This window comes from Pocillopora damicornis, chromosome 1 (assembly GCF_964200805.1).
Source record: "Pocillopora damicornis chromosome 1, jaPocDami1.2, whole genome shotgun sequence".
NCBI lineage: Eukaryota > Metazoa > Cnidaria > Anthozoa > Scleractinia > Pocilloporidae > Pocillopora > Pocillopora damicornis.
The window spans coordinates 2664715-2685991 of record NC_142670.1 but is presented as its reverse complement, the minus strand read 5'-3'; the positions used below and the strand labels follow the sequence as shown (position 1 = coordinate 2685991).

The following is a 21277-nucleotide window of genomic DNA, read 5'->3' as shown; positions in this document are numbered from 1 at the left end:
GGTAACTAGGTATTGGTCTCTATCACAATAAGGTCATCTTTAGCCTCACTCCAAATCAAAGGCTCTTTAACCAAGTACTAAACCATAAAATGGCCTGTTGTCCCTTCCCCTCCCCACCAGTAATTGGCCCAAATCCATCTCTAACAATGAGCTACAAAGAAGTTATTGACTCATTGTAACATTTCCCTCTGCTCTGAGTGGCTGTTGTAATCACTTTAGGATTGATTTTACAACACTCAATCAAAAAGCACTTTCACACAAGTTAATACAACCACAAATTAAACACAGACGTCAAAGACCTCTTTTACTTTCTTTGATGAATAACTTAATGTATAAATGTTCAAATCACTACTGTGACCTTGGAACAAAAACCAACTTCAGAAAATAATTAACTAATTAAAAATAATTTTATACATTAACATGCAGGATATGTCGAATGTTCTCAGGTGTCTGTCTTTAAATATGTTTAAAATAGTAATTTATTTACCTACTGATACCCCATTCACATAAGCAAACATGTTTAGTTAAACCAGGTTTAACTGAAAGAAAATTAGCAACAGAAAACTGAAAAACTGAATTTTCCCTAGAGTCCAAGTAGTCACTAACTTGTATTTTAAAGGTGCTAAATTTGAAGTCAACAAACATGGATTCAGGAAGTTTCTGGGAAGAAAAGAAAGTTGCACTGTTTAAAAAAAACAGCTTTCACACATGCTTAAACTTTGGTTGAATAGGGGTATAAGAGTGTTAATGACTTCAGGCAAGTCATAATCTACACTGCAATGAATATTTGATATTGTAGTCTGACCTTTGGACTATTCATGGTGACAGAGACTGACATTTCAACTGACCTAGCACAAGCCATCATCAACATTGAAGGCCTTGAAATGACACTAGAGTGACACGACACTGATAATGACTTCTGCAAAGGTTGTTAAAAGATCAGTTACTACAACTAACATTAGCAATTGTCAGGACTTCAGTCACCCAGATGAACAGACTAAAAGACAACATGTACGTAGCCTACCCATCAGGTTCAAACCATTTACTTTATGACCAAAAAGAAAATAGTCTAAGCCCTAATTAAGCCCTAACATCTGTATTTATGTTATCCATACTGTTTTCTATACATCTTTTGAGGTGCTAAGAAGGAGAATTCATTTAACAATCAAAAGCTTCTGTAGTTGGTGATCATTTCCTTTATTCATGTGACCCTAAAGAGTGATTCAAGGATGAAATTGTGAGGACAAATTAGATCTTGGTCACTCCTAAGGCTCAAAGCATGAAAACTAATGCATCTATCAATTTTCACCTTTCAACACCTCCACATTTAAAGATACAACATTTGCATTCTTCTGGAAAGAATTCACACTCCCCAGCCAGGCAAGGTTTGATTCCCCCCCCCCCACCCCCCTGCAGCATGGAGAAGAGTCAAATGCCTGTGGGTCACCCGGGATGGGGGAGGATGTTGAAGCTTTAAATTGATTGGTGCAGAATGTTGTAACAATGTTAAATAAAACCAAAGATCATATGATTAAACAATGAAGTTATTAATAATATTCTGCCTTAATGCTGGAGCACTATTTGTCCCAACTATGATGTATAACTCCAATATACAGTCCACACATAATATTTACAATAATAATTGAAGTCTTGATAAAAATATTCATCTGTAGATAATGTGAAGCTTGCAAAAAATTACAAATAATAAGGGAATTCTTTGTGACCACTAAAATTGGAGAAAAAAACCGCTGGGCATTGCTTGCCACTTTACCTACTGTAGACTGCAGGCAGCCCCTCCTCTTTGGAAAAGCCCAAAGAAAAATCAGAGAAAAAAAAGATGTTTGTGCTCTGCATGGAGTTCTTGGGATGACATCAATGCACCACAGGAGCTCTATGTGCCGCAAAAGTAAGCCTCATCCACAGAGTTTCTATGGCACACCAAACTCACTGCAAGAGCTCCACAACACCCTAGCATCACTTTTTTTTTTTCACTAATTTTTTATTTTTACCCATGCAACAGACTTAGCCAAAAAGGAGGGCCTCAATGTAGTCTACATTTTACCCTGGTAATGATAAATATTGCACTAGCAAAGGTGCATAAATTCTTCCCAGAGAAAATACCATTGGCTTCTTAAAAGACATTGAAGTTGAGAACCAGCGAAAAATAATTAGAAAGATAAAAGAACAGGTAAAAAACAAGTCAATGAGTAGTATTTTTAAATAAAAGAATATGACAAGTGGTCTTATTTTTCCTCAATTACACAAGCCTCGCCAAGCTGTCAAACCTGTTTTTCGCAATTTAAAATAACCAACCATCCAAACAGGATAATAATTATCCTTGCTGTTTTCTGTCTGGTTTCCAGACACTTGATTGCCCTCCCTTTAAACACAATAATATTCCTTGAAAATTTCAGGTGTACAACATTTTCCCAAATTGAATAAGAGAGATGGTAAATTTGAGCTCGGTAAAGAAAAAGAGAAAGATGTTTTTCCTCATGGGACTCAGAATTTTTTTTCTTTGTCTCATACTCATGACAAGACAAAAAACATCTTTCTCTATAACATTTTCCAAGTTTCACAGTAACCCTGTTATTAAAACTTAAAATAAACCAAACCTCACCACTATAAAATCATTAAAACTAAAAACCAAGAGCAAAATTTTCCTTCTGGAAAACAATAAATTTAAATCCAAGTTTTATAATCAACTCCTAACATAATTTCATCACTGCCACAATACTTCATGTAACAGAAAATATCATTAATAATTTATTATTAAATAATTAGATGATCTCCAACTTGCAAACTTCACTTTTAAAATATTCATTAAGTGAACCAAAATGGCAGCTTAAAAATTCATTTTAAAAACCCAGTATTTTCCAGTCCAAATAAAAGCAATGTTAAGGGTGAGCTATACAAATTGAGCGACGACAGACTGAAGCCACTAATAACTCCCTTATATGTAGTTGTAGTTGCATTTTTCTTGACATCACTGTTATAGTTATTATCAACAATTTTTTTTAAATGGCACAAAAGACTCTCCTCCTCACTGCCAGGAAGGGCAACCTTTGCTTGCACAAGTGTTAACTTACTCATTAAATTTGCACCTAGCCATTCACCTTATGAAAAAAATAATTCCATCTTAACCCTTTCACTCCTAAAGTCTCCTTAGTGATTTTTCTTACTGGCTGCCTCATATAACTTACAATTTTAGTTTGGAGAATGTAGTATTGGATCAAATGATTATAATATCCTAATTGATATATTTCTATATTCTCATCACTCATCTGCTTGATGTTAAATTGCTTAGTGAGGAGAAAGTATGTCTTGGTCACTGCTGAGAGTGAAAGGGTGAAGCTTTAATGGAGTATCTAAAGTGAAGCCATACAAATTCCTGTGATTGGCTGCTTTTAAAAGAATATAATAAAATTTGAAATTAGTAGAGATTCCATCCCTGCACATCACATTTCACCCTCACTATCCTCATTGTCAATCAAACTGAGATATTCCTGGAGGGCTGACAGCTGTAGGTTGTCATGGTGACCATAATCAATTACTTCATCTTGCGAGAGGTCTGGATCACCAGGGCTGTTATTCAATGCACCTGGTGGTAACTGTAAAAGGTGTTGTGTACCATCTACCTGATCAGCTGAAAAAAACAGAAATCAAGAGGACAAATTTTAATCCCTTCAGCATTACCATGTAGAGATTTTCTCCAACCTACCACCATTATCAGGGTTATCATTAAGTGCCACCAGCCAGCTAAAAAACTGGCTACCTTTAGTTTCCAATGCCTAATGGATTCTAATGATAAGCGCCGCCTGTCAGCTAAAAAACTGGCTACCTTAAGTTTCCAACATCTAATGGATTCTAATGGCAGGGTTCTCATTAAGTGCTGCCTGTCAGCTAAACAAATGGCTACCTTTAGTTTCCGACGCCTAACAGAGTCTAATGACAGAGTTCTCATTACATGCCGTCTGCCAGCTAAAAAACTGGCTACTTTAAGTTTCCAATGCCTAACGGATTCTAATGACAGAGTTATCATTAAGTGCCACCTGCCAGCTAAAATACTGGCTTCCTTAAGTTTCTGATGCCTAACAGATTGTAATGACAGGGTTCTAATCATGTGCCGCCTGTCAGCTAAAAAACTGGCTACCTTAAGTTTCTGACGCCTAACAGATTCTAATGACAGGGTTCTCATTAAGTGCCACCAGCCAGCTGAAAAAGCTAGCTACCACAAGTTTCTGTCACCTATCAACCTCTATTAACTACCTTGAGATATTGATTGAAGTAAATGAAATTCCCTTCTGGTCTGAACTGTTATTAAAAAATAAACTCACCCATAACAGTGTCAAAGGAGTAATTGGTGATGTCCACAGGTTGGTTTATCCATTCATTTTCTTCCAAGTCATTGATTGTGGCCCGCCAGCGAGGATCAGGATGTAGGAGCCAACAGATAATAAACATAAGATCTGTTATGTAAACAAAATAACCACAGTATTAGTTATGTTAACCCTTTAACTCCCATGAGTGACCAAGAGAGAATTTCTCCCTACAATATCAATACAATATCAAGCAGGCAAGTGATGAGAATGCAGAAAAATAGCAATTAGGAGATTACAAGTTGATCAAATATCAAATTCTTTTAGCTCACACCATAAGATTAGTATGGCTGACAGAAAGGAGAATTGCTAGTAAGATCTTGAGAGAGAAAGGGGTTCCTAACAATGGGATTCCCTCTTAACTTTTATCGTAACCCTCCCAGAGTACTCCACTAAACATCATTTGAAGTTGGCAAAAACTACAATCTACGATGTTGAATGTGTTAAAGATGGAATCTTGTTCTTTTGAAGCTATTCTTGTTTTCTTTGTCAATGCAATCACTGAGACACACAACTGCTTGTAATTTCTGTCCTCCAAAGTAACAATGTTCTCCCCAAGTGATACTGGACATATAAATGCCATCATTGGTATATGATGTTTCAGTTGCAGAGAAGCTAGCGAAAGTGTACGTAATCTTGAAAATGTGGAAAATAAAGATGATATTTGTTTGTTTTTGAATAATGAAGATCACATTGACAAACAAATCAACAACCCTGGTCACTGATATTGTTCACCCTTTAAATCCCAAAAGTGATTAACATGTAGCTTCTCCCCATCACATCCATCCATCACCCAGCAAACAGGTAAAGAGAATTCTTAAAATTATCAGGTAGAACTTGTTACATATCTTGATTAAACACCAACTTCTCATAAAAAAGGGATAATTTACAAGGAAAAGTGCAGCAGCTAGAGGGAAGGAATAACAGTCAGATTTTGGAAGGAAAAAGGTGTATGGGAAAAAGATTTCTTACCATTTGATACAAGGAATGGAGGATGTAGCTCTGCACGTATGGTCTCCTCAACATCATAAAATGGATTCTCACCAAATACTAGAGTGTACAACGTGACACCCATTGACCAGAGCTCTAATTGTGGTCCTGCATATCTGTAAGATACAACAGATTTTGATTACTACCCATTAATAAAATTTAAAAGAGAATACTGGTAAAACATGGGCGTGCATAGAAGAGAAATTCCACATCTAAAAGTAACCATGGATCACTTTGTTTATTATATAAACACCATTAGCCTCTGTGAAAGTGAAAGCAATCTTCGCAGTAATGAACACTTCTTAAGCAGTAGTGAAAAGAGGCCTGAAAAAAATTTAGGCCTGTACGGGATTTGAACCCATGACCTCTGCAATACCGGTGCAGTGCTCTACCAACTGAGCTAACAAGCCAACTGGGAGCTGGTCACTGTGTTGGTTCCAAATAAACCCAGGAAGTGGTGAATAAAGGGTTGTGAATATATGAAAGTCATATTTGAACTGCAGTTAAAGACATGAATTTGATCATCAAATTTTGGTTCAAAAGTTCAAAGTTGGTTCAAATCCCGTACAGGCCTAAATTTTTTCTCAGGCCTTATTTTCACTACTGCTTAAGCAGTGTTCATTACTGTGAAGATCGCTTTCACATTCACGTCTTTAACCGCAGTTCAAATATATGACTTTCATATATTCACAACTGACCATTAGCCTTTATTGACAAGAATGGTTGACTAATTATTCAAGGTGAACGCTTTGCCATTCCTTTATCTACATGACAGAGTTGCATGAAAGGTGAGGGATGTGTTGGAAACTGATTGATGATATTGAACAAATGTAAAAAAAATCATTGTAGTTTTACATGTGTTCTACAGCTTTTCTAGGAGCTGCAATTCCTTGAAACACCACAGTTGATAAATCTGATTAAAAGTCTAGTTATGTGATAGGCTGCTTTCACCATTTACAGGATCACAATCTATTGGCCAACAGAAGTGGTATGGGCAATGATACAGAAGGAGAATGATGAAAAGGGAGCTTGGATTCACAAAGAGAAATACTTACTTGTTTCCCATCAGGACCTCTGGTGAACAGTACTCCATTGTGCCACAGAATGTACAAAACTTTTTGCCTTCTCCCATGTATGCTGCTGACCCAAAGTCAATCAACTTGACATGGAATTTCTCATCCAAGATGATATTTTCATCCTGCAATTAAGATTATTTATAAGTGAATACACATAGCAGCCAAAAGAGCTTGTGTCTCTCAAAAATACTTAGAAATTTAAGATCAGCTCAGAATTACAGCTCTGTGCAGTAATTGTTGTGCCTGTAGCTTTTATGGGGCCATCAAAGTATTTCACTCCATTATCCATTTAACTTGCAGAAGTATTTAACAAGTACCTTTTCCCTATAACATTCATATATTACCCAGCAAACAGGTAGTAAAAATACTCAAAATTGTAAGGTGGAAATAGGCCATTTTACAGTTGTGTACTTAGTTGCCAAGCCTTTGATTTGGAGTGAGGCTGAAGGTGACCTTGTTGTGTTAGAGACCAGAATCTAGTTAGCATGATAACAAATTAATTTGCATTTCAAAAGCAGCAAGGTTTGTAACATAACAAGGTCACCCTTAGCCTCACTCCTGTTCAAAGGCTTGGCAACCAAGCACACAACTGTAAAATGGACTATTGTCATCTTGATCAAACACCAAATTCTCATAACTTATTCAAAAGGAAATGTTCAGCAGTTATAGGGGAGAATAAACCGTTACATATTGAGAGTTAAAGAGTGGGTTGAATGGTTAACCCTATAAGCCTCGACAGTGCATATCTGCACTCTTGCATCATCACATCTTATTCCTGAGGGTGCATATCTGTACTCTATGGACTTCTTGTGTTTTGACCAATAAAATAAATGCTTTTATTTGGTTGCTAGGTGATTGTAATTGTTTCAGCCAATAGTAGAGAGTTTTAGCTCTTATTCAATATGCAAATCACCATAGGTTGTCAGTTGGTATCCTGCTGAAAATTTGAGTTGAAGTGAAAGAAGTGAAATGGCAACACTGAGTGGCAGTGAAAGCAAATACGAAGAATTCCTGGGTTAAAAACTTACCTTCACATCCCTATGAAGTATACTTCTGCTATGAAGGAAGGATACAGCAGAAACAACCTACAGCAGAGAAAAAAAAATTGTATCAGATGGATACACAAAGAAACACAACATCATATTTGTACAGAAATATGCTTGGTGTAAGAACATCAGAGACACACTCAGCTGCACCTCATGTGCCACTTTTCAGTGCTTACCACATTTTGACATCATTGATGATCTGTTACTGAACAGACCCACAGCAACATAGAGACTATTTCACCCTTTGACTCCCAGATCAAATTTGTAACTCTCCTTACTGTCAACCATACAATTTTCATAATGTTAGTGTAGAGAATTTAGTATTGGATGAACTAATTATCCCCAAATTGATATTATTCTTTATTCTCATCACTTATCTAGTTGATATTGTATTGATATTGTAAGGAGAAATTCTGTCTTGGTCACTCATGGGAGTTAAAGGGTTAACAATAGTTTGCTAGCTTAACATGACACACAATTTAGTGGTTTTTTTTCCTCACAAAAGACAAACAAAAGTCAATAAACACAGAAATTTAACATAGAAACTGGGATGAATACCTGTCTAAACAAGTAACTGCAGAGAGGTTCGTCTGTTGCTGGCTGTCTGTCGATAAACTCAAACAAATCCATTCCACTTCCATGCTTCTCCATGACCAACTGAAAGAATTCTTCATTTTCAAAAGCCTCTAGCATCTACAAGACAAGAAAATTCTCACTGGCATTTCTTTCAGCAATAGCATCAGTATCTTAGTTCTTCATACTTCCTCTGTAATTTTAAGTAGAATTTTTCCAACAATCAAGAGCTTCTTGAGTTTTTGATCATTTCTTTTAATTCTCATGACCTTAATGTTTGATTCAGGAGTGATACTGTTGGGAGAAGTTAGATGCTTATGGCAAAAGCTCATCTCCATTGTATCCACGAAAATGTTAATTGTTAACATTAAAATGTCATGACTCAATTAAACCATATTAATTTACTAATGTATAAAGTGAGTAAGTTTCCAAAGAAACTGTGGTGCATCAATAGGAGAGTATATAACAGGGTAATTTAGTATTATCAACTGCGTTGATAACATAAACTGGCCACCGTTAAGAGTTAATGGTGGCCAATTTACGTTATCAACTCAGTTGACAATACTGAATTACATAATATATACAAATGTGCGGACTTCCAGGAGCTAGGAACAAGTACATATGTGTACTTTACCTTTACAATGTTTGGGTGTTTAAACTTTGCCAGCAAAGAAATTTCCAATGGAATTGAACCCAAGATTGCATCTTCTACCCAACAGTCAACCAGAATTTTTGCTTTTCTGATGAACTTGACAATGACCTGGAAATTACAACCACGCATAACATTGTGATAAAAATGAAGGCCAATCCATCAGAGAAGAGGAGAGAGAAATGGCTGGAAATAAATGGAGGCATTTTTTCCTCATCTTTATTCCCTCTCCCCCTTTACCCTTTCTTGCCATGATCTAATTTAGTAATTCTTCTTACTGTCTCCCATACAACTCTCATGATATTAGTTTGGAGAATTTAACTCTGTATCAACCAATAATACCCTAATTGATAGTTTTTTTAATTCTCATCACTTGTCTGCTTGATATTGTATTGATATTGTAAGGAGAAATTCTGTCTTGGTCACTCACAAGAGTTGAAGGGTTAACTAAACTAAAGATGACTGCAATGTTCAGAAACTGGTTAAGCTGCATCAGTAAAGGATGGCCGAGCTCTAGGAATGGATTCTTTATTATTTTCAATTGATTCAATCCAAAACAATGAAGCTACTGACAGAATGATAAATGTTATTAACCTAACATTGCGGAGCATTCAACTGAAAGTTCTACCTTAAAATAAAAATAAGATACTGACCTTTACTCCATCTGATCTGCGTTGACCCACTTTTACAAAACCAAATGCACCCTTTCCTATCGATTGGAGGGTGATGTATCTCTCGTCATATCGGCCACGCCCTGGGGATGGTTCCTCCCTCAAACTTCCTTCACTCAATTGTTGACTGAGCTGAAAATAAAAGAGGATAAAATTTAGTCTCTAATGTATGAATTTCAAAGTGTTTTTAGTCTTACTAATCTTTAAAACTCTACACTTGTAGGATTCCATAATTCACCTCTCCTAGGTTGGCCACTGAATACTCCATACTGTTAAAACTTGATGCTAAAGCAAAACTGCTGGTTGATCTTCCCCCTTCTCCTTCATCTTCTGGGTCACGTGATATCCATGCACAGAACAAGACACGACCATCATTCAAATCGATTTTCTTAATCTGTTGATAAAAATATTCATTCTTTCAAACTCTTAGCAATCAGAGAAAACTATTTGAAACTTGAAGAACCCACCAAAGTTATTGCAAATGTAGTAAAAAAAATAAAGATGAATTTCCAAATCTCATGATAAATCAAGAATCTGAGCTTTATGTCTAATTACATGCACTTTTGTTTCAGTACATGCATTTAATGAGTTCCATTTGACTGATTTTGTGTAGTTAACATGCAGGTGCACAAAGTGATGCACAGTATGCATGTTTTGCATGTTTGCACATGCTTTAAGCACATGTAAGGCTGCAGTGCATGAGAGCATTACTGTATAATTCTGAAAGGCACACTGTATTCAATGTTTGTTTTCAATTCTCAAAAAGATCAAAAATAAAAAAAAACCTCAGACACCCCAATGACTATTCAAACATTGGCTTTGGAACCTTGAATCTAAATCAAAAACAAATTCACTATAAACCCTTTACACCCTATCATCAGTATACAAATTCTCCACACTGTTCTCTATACATTTCCTAAGGTGCTGAGAAGGAGAATTTGTTTAACAATCAAGACCATCTTTAGTAAGTGATCATTTCCCACATTCTCATGACCTTAAGATGTGATTCACAGGTGATGTTGTGAGGAGAAATTAGATGCTGGTCACTCTTAGAGGTCAAAGGATTAATACCTGGAAAACTATTGCCAGAGGTGAACCATCTTTATGTCTGGCTTGGCCAATGAAGCTTCCTTCACAAACAGGTTGCAGAGGAGAGGCAATGTCTGTGCGACCCGAGCTTGTCACAATGTTAGGTGTAGATGTAAGTCCTTCAAAGAGATAATCATCTCTTTGTGGAGAGTTTGGTGATCTCTTTGGTGATTCATTTTGAATTTGTGGGTCTGTGAGTGATGCGTCAGCAGTTGAATGGTTTCCATTAGTACTTGGAAGAGAATATGTCTCACTTGTGTTTCCTGATGACTGGGAACTTGTGACTTGTTGGACTGTTAAGGCAAGACAATTTCAGGATAGGTTAAAATTAGCTGTTACTGTTTTAGTAGAACCTTGGTGCAACAGGTGACTAACTTTCGGTTTGTTTAACTTTGCATGCTTTTATAAAACCAGGGTTGTCAATATAAGCAAACAACCAGTGCATTTCACAATATACTCTGGAAAACACACTCACTATTCCAAAAGCTTGTAGCTCAATTTTCAGCAAGGACGCATGAAAACATGCCCTCTACTTAGTATCACCGTCCAGTTACAAGCAATCTTTTTGACAACCCTGTGAAAGCTGCACAGAACTAGGTAACCCAAAATCATTCATGCAGTGATTTGTAATGGGGTTAGTAAGAACAATATTTTTCAAAAGGGGAGTGGGAGATTGCTGCTCTAAATTTTCATGTCCCATCCTTCCACTACTTAAACATTTTTGGCATGTATATTCCTTAGACTTGCCCTTTTCATGAAACATAAAGTACAGGATTTCTCCATTACTGTGAAAAAAATTTGTCTCACAAAGGGGAGGAGTAGGAAGTCATGGATGCTTCATGACCCCCCCCCCCCCACTGCACCCCCAGACTCCGCAAAGAGGACAGCTATAAAGTGTATAATGCTAATGAAACATTGCAGAGAATAAGTGATCTTTTTCTTAACTATTGCTAAATATATTGGCTACCCTCAGTGAAACTTACTCCAGTAGTTAGAAATCTAGCATTGTTAAGACAACCAGGTGCAATACTATTAATACCTTCCCCACTGCTTTCCAGTGATTCCTCCTGCAGTTCACCATCTGCCACATTTTCCTTGTCAAAAATTTCATTTTGATTTTGATCATTAGAGAAAGACCCAGTCCAAGACAACTTGTTCTCTTCTTTATTACATTCTACAAGCGGCGTCGATGAGTCAGCGGGTGATGAGACAGCCCCAGGCCCACCCTGCACAGCATACCTGTCCTCTCCCAACTCTAAACGAACCTTCTCTGCACTTCCGCCACTGTCATCTATCCCACTGTCTTCAGCATTCACTACTGAAGTGAACGATCCAGACCCAAGAGAAGAAAAGCTGGGTTCACTGAGACTGTTCTCTATTTTGCTATCTCCAAAGTTTGCAATCATGCTCTCTTTGTCAAGAAATGTACTGCTCATTGATGTAGATTGTAAGTCTCTGGATTTCTCCTCATTTGCATTGCATTTAATACTACCAACAGTTGAATGAGAACTGCTCAGGCCTGTGCTTGTACTGAGTGAACTTGTAACGGAGTCATCGAAATTGTTCCCCTCTTGTGGTAGAAATAAGAATGTTGTTACCACATGTACACCCAGAGGGAGGGGGGGAGCTTATTTGAGGGGGGCAATTGTTTGATATTATGGCCTGAGGGGAAAGGGGCTTATTTGGGGCATTTATTCGAGAAAATACAAAGTATAAAAAACTTTCACCTTTCTTATGACTTGTGTCTAAGAATACCAACATATATGCAACACAACAGGTAACTAACAACAACACCAACATGAAAATAATTTACCACGACTTCCTCCACTGTAGTTACTTGCTTTAGAATCAAGTTCACGAGTGTAAACCACTGTACTTTTCCGTTCTTTAGAATCCCTGTAACCGTCTTCATCATTATCATCATAATCGTAATCAAACTCATCATCCTCGTCATCGAACGGGGGGAGTGGCATACTGTTGTCGTCAACATCTTCCATATCATCATAGAAGTTTGGGATAAGGTCAGTTACATGCTATGAAGAAATTACAGTAACAATCAAATGTAATCTGACAGTCCACTCCAAACCCAATTCTTGTTCTGTTCAAAAAACTGCCAGGATTAAGTGTGGCACTACGTTGCAAAATGCTGGAGATACTTTACAAATTAACAAGGGCTTTTGAGGAATTTTTTTTACTCTAACATGGGCTCCAGGCAAACTTTGACTTCTGGAAAAGAAGCAGTATAATCACCAACTGAATTTCGAATTTTGGGCCTGTCAATAAAAAACTTGTCAGCTTGCACATTGTACAATTTGGCTTAGAACTGTTTATATTTGTGAAAAGTGCTACAACATGAATGTATTATAATTGTTGTTGTAAAAAATAATTATTATGATGATTGATTTTGTATTTCTCTTTACTATCATTATCGTCGTTATTGTTATCATCATTGTCATCATTGTAGTCTTTGTCTTCATCATCATCTTTGTCATCCTCATAATCATTGTTCATTGTCATCATTCACTGTCGTCGTTCATTGTAATCATTCATCTGCATTGTTCATCATCACCAGTATTGTTCATTGTCACTGTTCATCATCATCATTCGTCATCATTGTTCATTGTAATCATTCATTGTTATTGTTCGTCGTCATTGTTCATCATTATTGTTCATCATCATTAGTCATCATCATTGTTCATCGTAATCATTCATCATCATCATTCATCATCATTGTTCATCATCATCATTCATTGTCATTGTTCATCATCATTGTTCATTGTCATTGTTCATCATCATTGTTCATTGTCATTTTTCATCATCATTGTTAATCCGCATCTCATCTCCATTGTTCATCACCATTGTCATCATCATCATCATCCTCATCCTCATCATTCATTAATCATTGTTCATGTCATCATCATTCATACTTGTCATCATCATTATTGTCATTTTTATAAAAATTACCATCATAAACTGAACTGTTACCTTTCCTTCCAGCTCTTTCTGTGCATAGCCAAACAGCATAAGAGCAAAGTTGTGATTGCAGGAATGGATAACTCCATCAGGCGTGAATGTAACCAGCCCACTGATGTTAGCAAATACCCACACCAAGCCTTTGAAGAAAAGTTGATCATCAGGGAATTTTTTATCGCGGTCAAGCTTCTTCAGATCCTTGCCATATTTTGGTTTAAGGGAGATACTCAGTGGAAATGTGCCCCCATCCCTTGTTCTTCCAGTTGCTCTCTGCTTTTTGACATGCTTGAAGAGAAAAAGTAAAAAGAAATTAGTGTGTGGGTTGTAAATGATATTTTTGTTTATCATAGTTTTGATGATACACAAATGTTTGATGATTTGCTTTTAAAATCACTGTTAATTCAAGAGTCGAGTTATCAACTGAGAACAGAAACATTTTGACTGCTTCATCTAGTCTTCAAATGCAATGCCACAATGTTGAGGGCTGGGTAAAATTTCTATAATAATTGTAAAATCGCAATTTGAAATGTTTTGGTGAAAGTAATTTACTGGAAATTTAGCAACCATACAAATATTTCATTCAGCAATCAAGCACTTGCCACTGCTTGTGAAAAATTTCAGACTTCTTTCCATTTTCCCCACACTTTATCTTCATAATAATTCCAGGTCTGGAAATTAATTTGCAAATGTCTAGATGCTTTTTCAAGAATTAAAGATTCTGCACAAACCCTGTCTTTTTCAGAGGACAAGTCTCAGAGACTACACATTTCTATGTAAGTAGCAAATAATGGTCAGCTTCCATTAGACAGGTTGTAGCATGCTTCCCTTGGAGCATTTCAATCCTCACAATTAGGGTCAACAGTATATCTTGTTGGTAGGTTACCCTATAGATCCACTTTTTAATGCATCACTGTTTTTTTCAGTTATACAAGGTCAAATTTGTTCAACTGAAGTTCTAAAAACAAAGCCTAATTGCTTTACTGCATGTTCCAGAAAAATGGCAACTGTTTTGATTATGATACAAACCTTGCTCATCTTCTCACTTGTTGGTAACTCTAGCGCAGGTATTAACTTTTTAATATTGACCCCAATCAAATCTCCAGTAACATAGTAACCATAAAGAGTAGCAAGATCTTGATCACAATCCACTATATCACCCTGAAAATAAGGTGCATACTTATGATTAGATCATGGTCTTCCAAAACTAAATTATCTAAGTTCTGAGGCACTAACTGCTGGGCAGTCCCTCCTTTTGGCCAATTTTTTTTATTGCACCAGTCAAAAAGAAAGACAAAACCAGCAATAAAAAGAAAATTGAAGTAACACACACTGTGCCTCACTTCCAGAGTTCCACACATCATGACATTACAGCATGCTAACATAAAAAAGATTGATATTAGCATACTGTGCCTCACTTCCAGAGTTCCACACAGCATGATGTTACAGTATGCTAACATCAATTTTTTTCTGCTGAATTTTTCAATTTTTTTTTTGAAAAAGGACTTCTCGTAGTCTACTAAGGGACATGTTATTGGGTTATTTTCACAAAAGCTATGTTATACAATCATGTACCTCAGCATCAAACAGCACCATGGCTGTTTTCCTTTCCACTGGTTCCATGACAGTAATGCAGCGCGGTTCTTCCTCCCAAGTCAGTTTCTTCATCCAGACAGAAACAGGGAACACAATTCCACAACTGTCCACAGCGTCCAACTAAATCACAAAGAACATTCATAGCATCAAAGCACAAGTCAAAACACCATATTATTAAAGGCTGCGCACCATGAAAGTATTCTGTCATTATGTCTCAACTGTGAAACATTCCTTGTAGTTGTACGATTCTCCTTGCACTTCAATATTTGTAACAATAACTGTAGAAATTCTTGTGCATTCTTTAGTTAAGGGCCATTGACAATAAGATTGTAGATCATAAAAGTGACAAATAATTTCATGCATGTATGATGTTCCAAAATCTTTGCCGCATTAAAGTAGCATAAAAATTTCAATGTTATTGCAAAAAAAAAATTGACCACAATTTTCCAACTTTTGTACACTCGACTCACTTTCCTAGATCAAGTCAAAATACACCAACAGTGAGCTCACTGTGGACAGATGAAGAAGGAAAAAACTACAATTGCATTCTTAGTTGTTCAAGGCATCAGTCACAACAATTCAGGTCTACTTGCCATTGGCAACATTTCATTTTGAGTGTGGATCGCCCAAAATTAGCTTTCACTACATTTTTTCTGAAGTTTTACTCTGCAGATTGACAATAACTTTTGATTTACAGGAACAAATTTTGTTGCTACAGATGCTTCAAATTTTTGCTAAGTACTAGTTTTTGAAATTTTCTAGCTAACCATTAACAGGGAATGAACCCTACTGTTTGAAATTTCCGATAGGTCACCTTACAAACACAAGTAATGATTTAAGCCCATGACTCTGAATTAAAAAAAAAAGTGTCATCTGATTTGCATAAGGAGTTTTTCATCTGTCTGAGAGAGGAAAATTTCTGCATTATTATATTTCACAGGATTTTTTTTCTCTGCAGAAACATACTTGTAGATTGATGACTAAACACAAAATCCACAAAATTTGATGCCCACAATGTGTCAGCTTTTATTGTAGACCCAATAATCAAACACAAATCAAATGGTGGAGTTCGCAAAGAATATCAAGCAAGTGATGTTCCACTCACTTACCACTTTCCCATTTACCATAACTACAGCACCACTTGCTTCAATATGCTGCTCCACAAGGGCTTCTTGCTTTTCTTTATGTACATCGGCAAAAAGCTGGGACATTTTGATTCCAATGAGGGTCTTGGTAGAGTAGCCAAACAGCTCTGCTGCCATGTCATTAGCTGTCAAAATTTCTGAGGTTCTTGCATTAATTGTGACAATCGCTTTATTCTGCAGAAAAAAGAGCAAAATTCGAAGCAAAAATTATCTTAATTTCAGTCTCTAACTCTCCAGATCCAATTAATAACTCTTTACTCCCATAAATGACCAAGACAGAATTTCTCCTTACAATATTAATACAATATCAAGCAGACAAGTGATGAGAAAAAAAAATATTAACTAAGAGATTACTAGTTGATCCTATACCAAATTCTCCTAACTAACATCACAAGAACTATATGGCAGACAGTAAGGAGAATTACTAATGAGATCTTAGGAGTTAAAGGGTTAATTTTACCTTCTAACAACCATACATTTCCTTGTGAATTAGACAAAAGAAATTGGTGTTAGATCACCTCATGAGCTTGTATGTTTTCATTACCTGTTTACAGGATAATTTATTGAAATTACAAGGAGAGGTTTGCTTAACTCTCTTTAGGGAGAAGTAAACTTACAGTTCATATCTACCTTCCACATCTATAATTTTGTAAGTTTCAGTTACATGTTACTTACAGGATTACGCACTGTTGTTGGAAAGACAGCTCCAGTCCCTGCTCCACCAACAAAGTTATAAAACTGCCATGAAGATGTCAGCCGAGGATCAGGGGAAGTTTCCAGGAAAGAGCCTCGGCAATGGCCAGGTGCGTAACTAAAGCTGTGCAGTGAATCACCTGGACAATAAAAGAAAACAGCAACCAAATTTTAAATTGCATTACTTTTAACTGAAAATCGATATATCATAAGAACAAGGGAGTAGGTTTTTAATGAAACTGTGGTGCTGGGCAGATGGGAAAGTACAACAAGATAATTTGATATTATCAACTCAATAGATAATGTAAATTGGCCGCTGTTAACTGTTTCAAAGCTGATTTTTCAAGTGTTAGCCCTTTGTTAGAGCGAATGACAAAGGGCTATTGCTCAAAATGTCAGCTTTGAAACTCTTGATGGTGGCCAATTTACTCAGTTGATAATAACAAAATACCTTAACAGTAGAACATATTAGAAGTTATATTCATGTACCTTTGTGTTAATCCGGGTAAGAGGTCTTAAAGGTAACAGTAGACTGCTGGTAACTGTACCTTTCAAGCAGTTTTTTATTTTGGATCTGTGTAATATCACTTGGGTTGAAGAATTTCATGTAGGTTTTTGCAATATTTTGGTTTCCCAACCCATCACTCAGCATTTGGAATTTAAATTTTCTCTTTTGTCCCCTTGCTGTTTTGTTTTTGGTTTTCTCTGGTACAAATATCTTATTTGACAATAAAAATCTGCGATAAAATATTATAAAGCATGACACGACGTTTCGACATTTCCAGAACGTCATTATCAAGTAAACTAAAAAAAATAGAATCGAGTATATATATAATGAAGCGGTGAATAAATTACAAAGCGTTAAAAGTTAAACGAAGAGTTTAGCCCTAATGGAATCGCTCTGGGTGTTTAAATTGGGCCTTATTGTTCTTATGTACAACATTTCATAAACAAGACAATCCCATTTAAGAGAAGTAAATCATTAGCTGAGACCAAGAGGTTTGTTTTTTAAGCCGGCTTTTATTTCTTCAGTCCTCACCAAAATTATATCCCTGATCATCTCTTCCTTAGGTGGCAACTGAGAGTAAACAGTGGATAAACCTTGCCCTAGCAGTTCAATGGGTTGATAATGCTATCCACTGGATAAATCTCTTTCCCGTAAATAGTACAATACAATTTGTTGACACTTATCTGCTGGAGAGTGATTTATCCATTGGATAGCATTATATACCACCTCTGAACTACTGAACCCTGTTCAACTGTCTGATCAAACTTACTGGATATCTGATCAAGATTTCTGCTGGGCTTGAAAACATCCATGTTATTATCTTCCAATTTTGATTTTGCCTTATACACCTTGGGGAATGTAGCATTGAGGTCCAGAGAGTCTTGCAGTGCAGTGCTTAAACCAAGTTCAATGGCACGGTCCTTCTTGGTTGGTCTGATGCGATCCAGAGGGGAGGGGTATGAAGGTGTTCCAAACAGGAATGATCCAGGGACAGGTCCTGACTTCAGATTCAATGATTTCCCTAAGGATTTATTCTAGAAAAAATAAAAATACAGAAAAAAATTCAATATATTTCATTACCTCTTGGACCCCTAACAGTGTCTAGTATCTAATTTCTCCTTACAATATCATCCTTGGATCTTGAATTACGGTAAAAAGAATAGAGGAAGTGATCAAAAACAAAAGAAGCTCTTGATCGTTCAAAAAATTCTCCTTGTCAGCACCTGAAGAAATATATAGAGAGCAGTACAGAGAATATGCATACTGGTGTCAGGGTGTGAAAGGGTAACTCTCACAAGGCATGTTTGAGTCTTGAAATGGCTTGGTTCACAGTGGGGTCCTTGTGACCCAGCTGTAGAGAATCCAAGCAAGGAATCCAAAGGTCTGAGGTTTAAGTTCTTTATTTTATACCCATGTGTTTGGTACAATTTTTTTTTTTTTTTTTCAGGATTCAAAATTTTATGGACCAAAAACGGTTCTCTTTTATAAAAATTCATGAAAACCTACAGTCTTCATAGAACGAGACCAAGGCAAAGGAGACTTGGAAACCATGGTAATGAGAGAAGTAAACAGAATATTAAAAAAATCAAAAAACATTTTTTTCTTTTAAAAAAAAAAAGGGTTATCTGTAAAAATGAGATTTGACATTTCTCTGGAAAACAACGATTCACATATGTGAGAATGACATTACAGACCAAATAAGACTCTGATTAGCCTTTTAACATTTCAAAAGAGGTTAAAATGGTTACCACACACCATATTTTTGCAGATGTGACACAGTTATACAACTTTGAAACTGAATAATAGAACTATTTAATTAAAAAAATCAATATTATCAATGCAAAAAAAAAATCCATATTTGCATACATGTGCAGCTAGAGCAAATTGACAAAAAATAATCGCGTTTCAAAAATGTATCTAGCGATGTTCCTAATTTTGTTAGCTATTTCATACATGATGAGACATTGGACCTCTGAGTTTGTGACAAGTCACCACTGCAAAAAAGATTATTTCAATGATTTTCGTCTGTCATCTAGTTGCTAATTATAGAAAACTTTTAACGTTGATATCACAACAAAAATATTTTTTGATTACGCTAAAAGTATGAGGAAAAAAAATTTATATTTAGCTCACATTCAGTGTACGCTGGTTCGAGTAACAGGGGGTTTGTTGGAAACGTTTTTTTGAGAACAAACAACAACATGTACGATTAACTTGAAAATAAACGAAAATAGCGTTGTGCTCATTTACATTTCAAAAGTCGTAATAGTATTCAATTATGCGCGAAAAGGTTTTATTGTTGACCTGTACATGAAGATTGTGGAATACTTTTATTGATATTTTGGGCAGTTAAAAAATTAGATTTTCGGAAAACATTTTTTTTTTTAATCACCTAGTTCAATTCAATTTAAATACGAAAAGGGAGACAGAAATGCGATCTGGTGACGATGATTTTAAAAGTAAACGTTACAGTACAAGCGATCGAGAAATTTAACTGTTGTCATTTGCACAGAGTCGATCCGTTGCACGAATACAGAGAAACACTTGAGCGACAAGCGTACGTCCTTGAAGCTACTGTTTTAAGATGGAATTAAAAAAAAAAAGACTGGGTAGATTATCAAACTTTTCATCCATATCCATCCCTCTGAGTGTTTTTAAACCGATCGCTGCAGCAGTGCCGGTGTTGCTACCCGGATCAAAACACGCTCCTCCGGCAAATTTCGGATGAACAAATTTTGATGTTCTTGCTAACTAAAATCACGCTAAAGAATGAAATTTCTCCCTACCAATGGTGTCTTAGCTCTGATCGGAGAAGAAACCTTCGTGTTTGCTGCATCAGGAGACATGGTTTTCCTCAATAGAGGAACACTTTGCGGACGAGGAGGAAGAGGCGATTTTGAAGTTGTCGCCATGTTTGTCTGTTCAAATCATTCCGCGCCTAAATCTTCGGAAGTACTCGGAAATCCGAGTGAGTACCGAACATCGTCGATTGAAAGCAAGGGTCAGGCGATTTCTTCAATTTAGGGCAAACATTCAGTTCGTTGGGGAATTATTTCTTATGAAGAAGAAATAATAAGGATATTATCAAGGCACGCTTCATTCAACTTAAGGAATAATTGGAGCCAGGAAGACCATCTTTGGTTAATTTGATCTCCTAGATACCATTCCATTCCATACTAAGTAAATACTAATTTATGTCGAGTAAATAAAACGTTATCTTGTGTTAGGAACGCATTTTAATAAAACAGCTTGATTTAAAAAAGCGATAAACAGCCAAATATCTGAATTTTTAGACGGTAGTCATCACCTTTTGAGTGGAGGAGCGGGTAAAGTCAAAGATCGTCGATCCCTCCTGTCATCGTAGGAGATATTTTGGCCTTTATTATTTGACAAATATATATACATATATATTTTGTCACGACAGTTTTTTCCCGTTGCCTTTTTCAGAAAAGCAAAACGCTTCCCTGAGATATTGATCACAAACACGAAGCAATTTTGAGTCTAATCGAGCATAACTACTTTCTTCTAAAATCACATTTAGTCGGATCAACCAGTAGTTTCCACGGGTGCTAGGTTGACATTTCAAGTAATAAACTCTCACACATCTAAAAATAATTTAGTGATCATAAGTTTACACAGAGGATTAATTACCATTTTACAAAGTATCAAAAGCGCACGATTTGTTCGGAGTTAAAAAAATTTTTTACTCGGTAGAGTAAATGGCTTTAATTAAACGGTACTTTGCGAGTAACTGAAAAAAGATTTTGAATAAAATTCTGATTTTGGAAATAACTCACAGACAGGATCACTTCAAGTATTTAATGGAAATTTTGACGATTTCATTCAAATATAACCCATCATTAAAAATTGTTGTTTAGTAACATAACAGACG

The 21277-nt window shown here is 36.2% G+C and overlaps 1 protein-coding gene and 1 non-coding gene across 2 annotated transcripts; both read right to left on the bottom strand.

Moving 5' to 3' along the window:
* Positions 1-278: 278 nt before the first annotated feature.
* Positions 279-20331, bottom strand: LOC113669807 (PAS domain-containing serine/threonine-protein kinase). The gene is made up of 19 exons (XM_027185882.2): positions 20172-20331; positions 18155-18419; positions 16860-17017; positions 16149-16358; positions 15019-15159; positions 14473-14604; positions 13459-13731; positions 12287-12506; positions 11513-12043; positions 10456-10766; positions 9623-9778; positions 9367-9516; positions 8699-8824; positions 8050-8184; positions 7474-7530; positions 6425-6567; positions 5352-5485; positions 4338-4469; positions 279-3646 (listed from the first exon to the last, which is right to left on the bottom strand). Exons 1-19 carry the CDS (start codon positions 20295-20297, stop codon positions 3459-3461), a joined length of 3588 nt encoding a protein of 1195 aa, XP_027041683.2. The 5' UTR covers positions 20298-20331; the 3' UTR covers positions 279-3458.
* Positions 5707-5779, bottom strand: Trnat-ggu (transfer RNA threonine (anticodon GGU)). The gene has a single exon. It is a non-coding gene; the product is annotated as a tRNA-Thr (tRNA).
* Positions 20332-21277: the final 946 nt, after the last annotated feature.

Coding starts and splice junctions, on each gene's coding strand:
- LOC113669807 (XM_027185882.2), bottom strand. CDS start 20,297: ATGGCGACAACTTCAAAATCGCCTCTTCCTCCTCGTCCGCAAAGTGTT. Junction 16,359..16,859: donor CAACAACAGTGCGTAATCCT/GTAAGTAACATG, acceptor TTTTTTCTGCAG/AATAAAGCGATTGTCACAAT. Junction 12,507..13,458: donor AGAAAGAGCTGGAAGGAAAG/GTAACAGTTCAG, acceptor ATTTCTTCATAG/CATGTAACTGACCTTATCCC.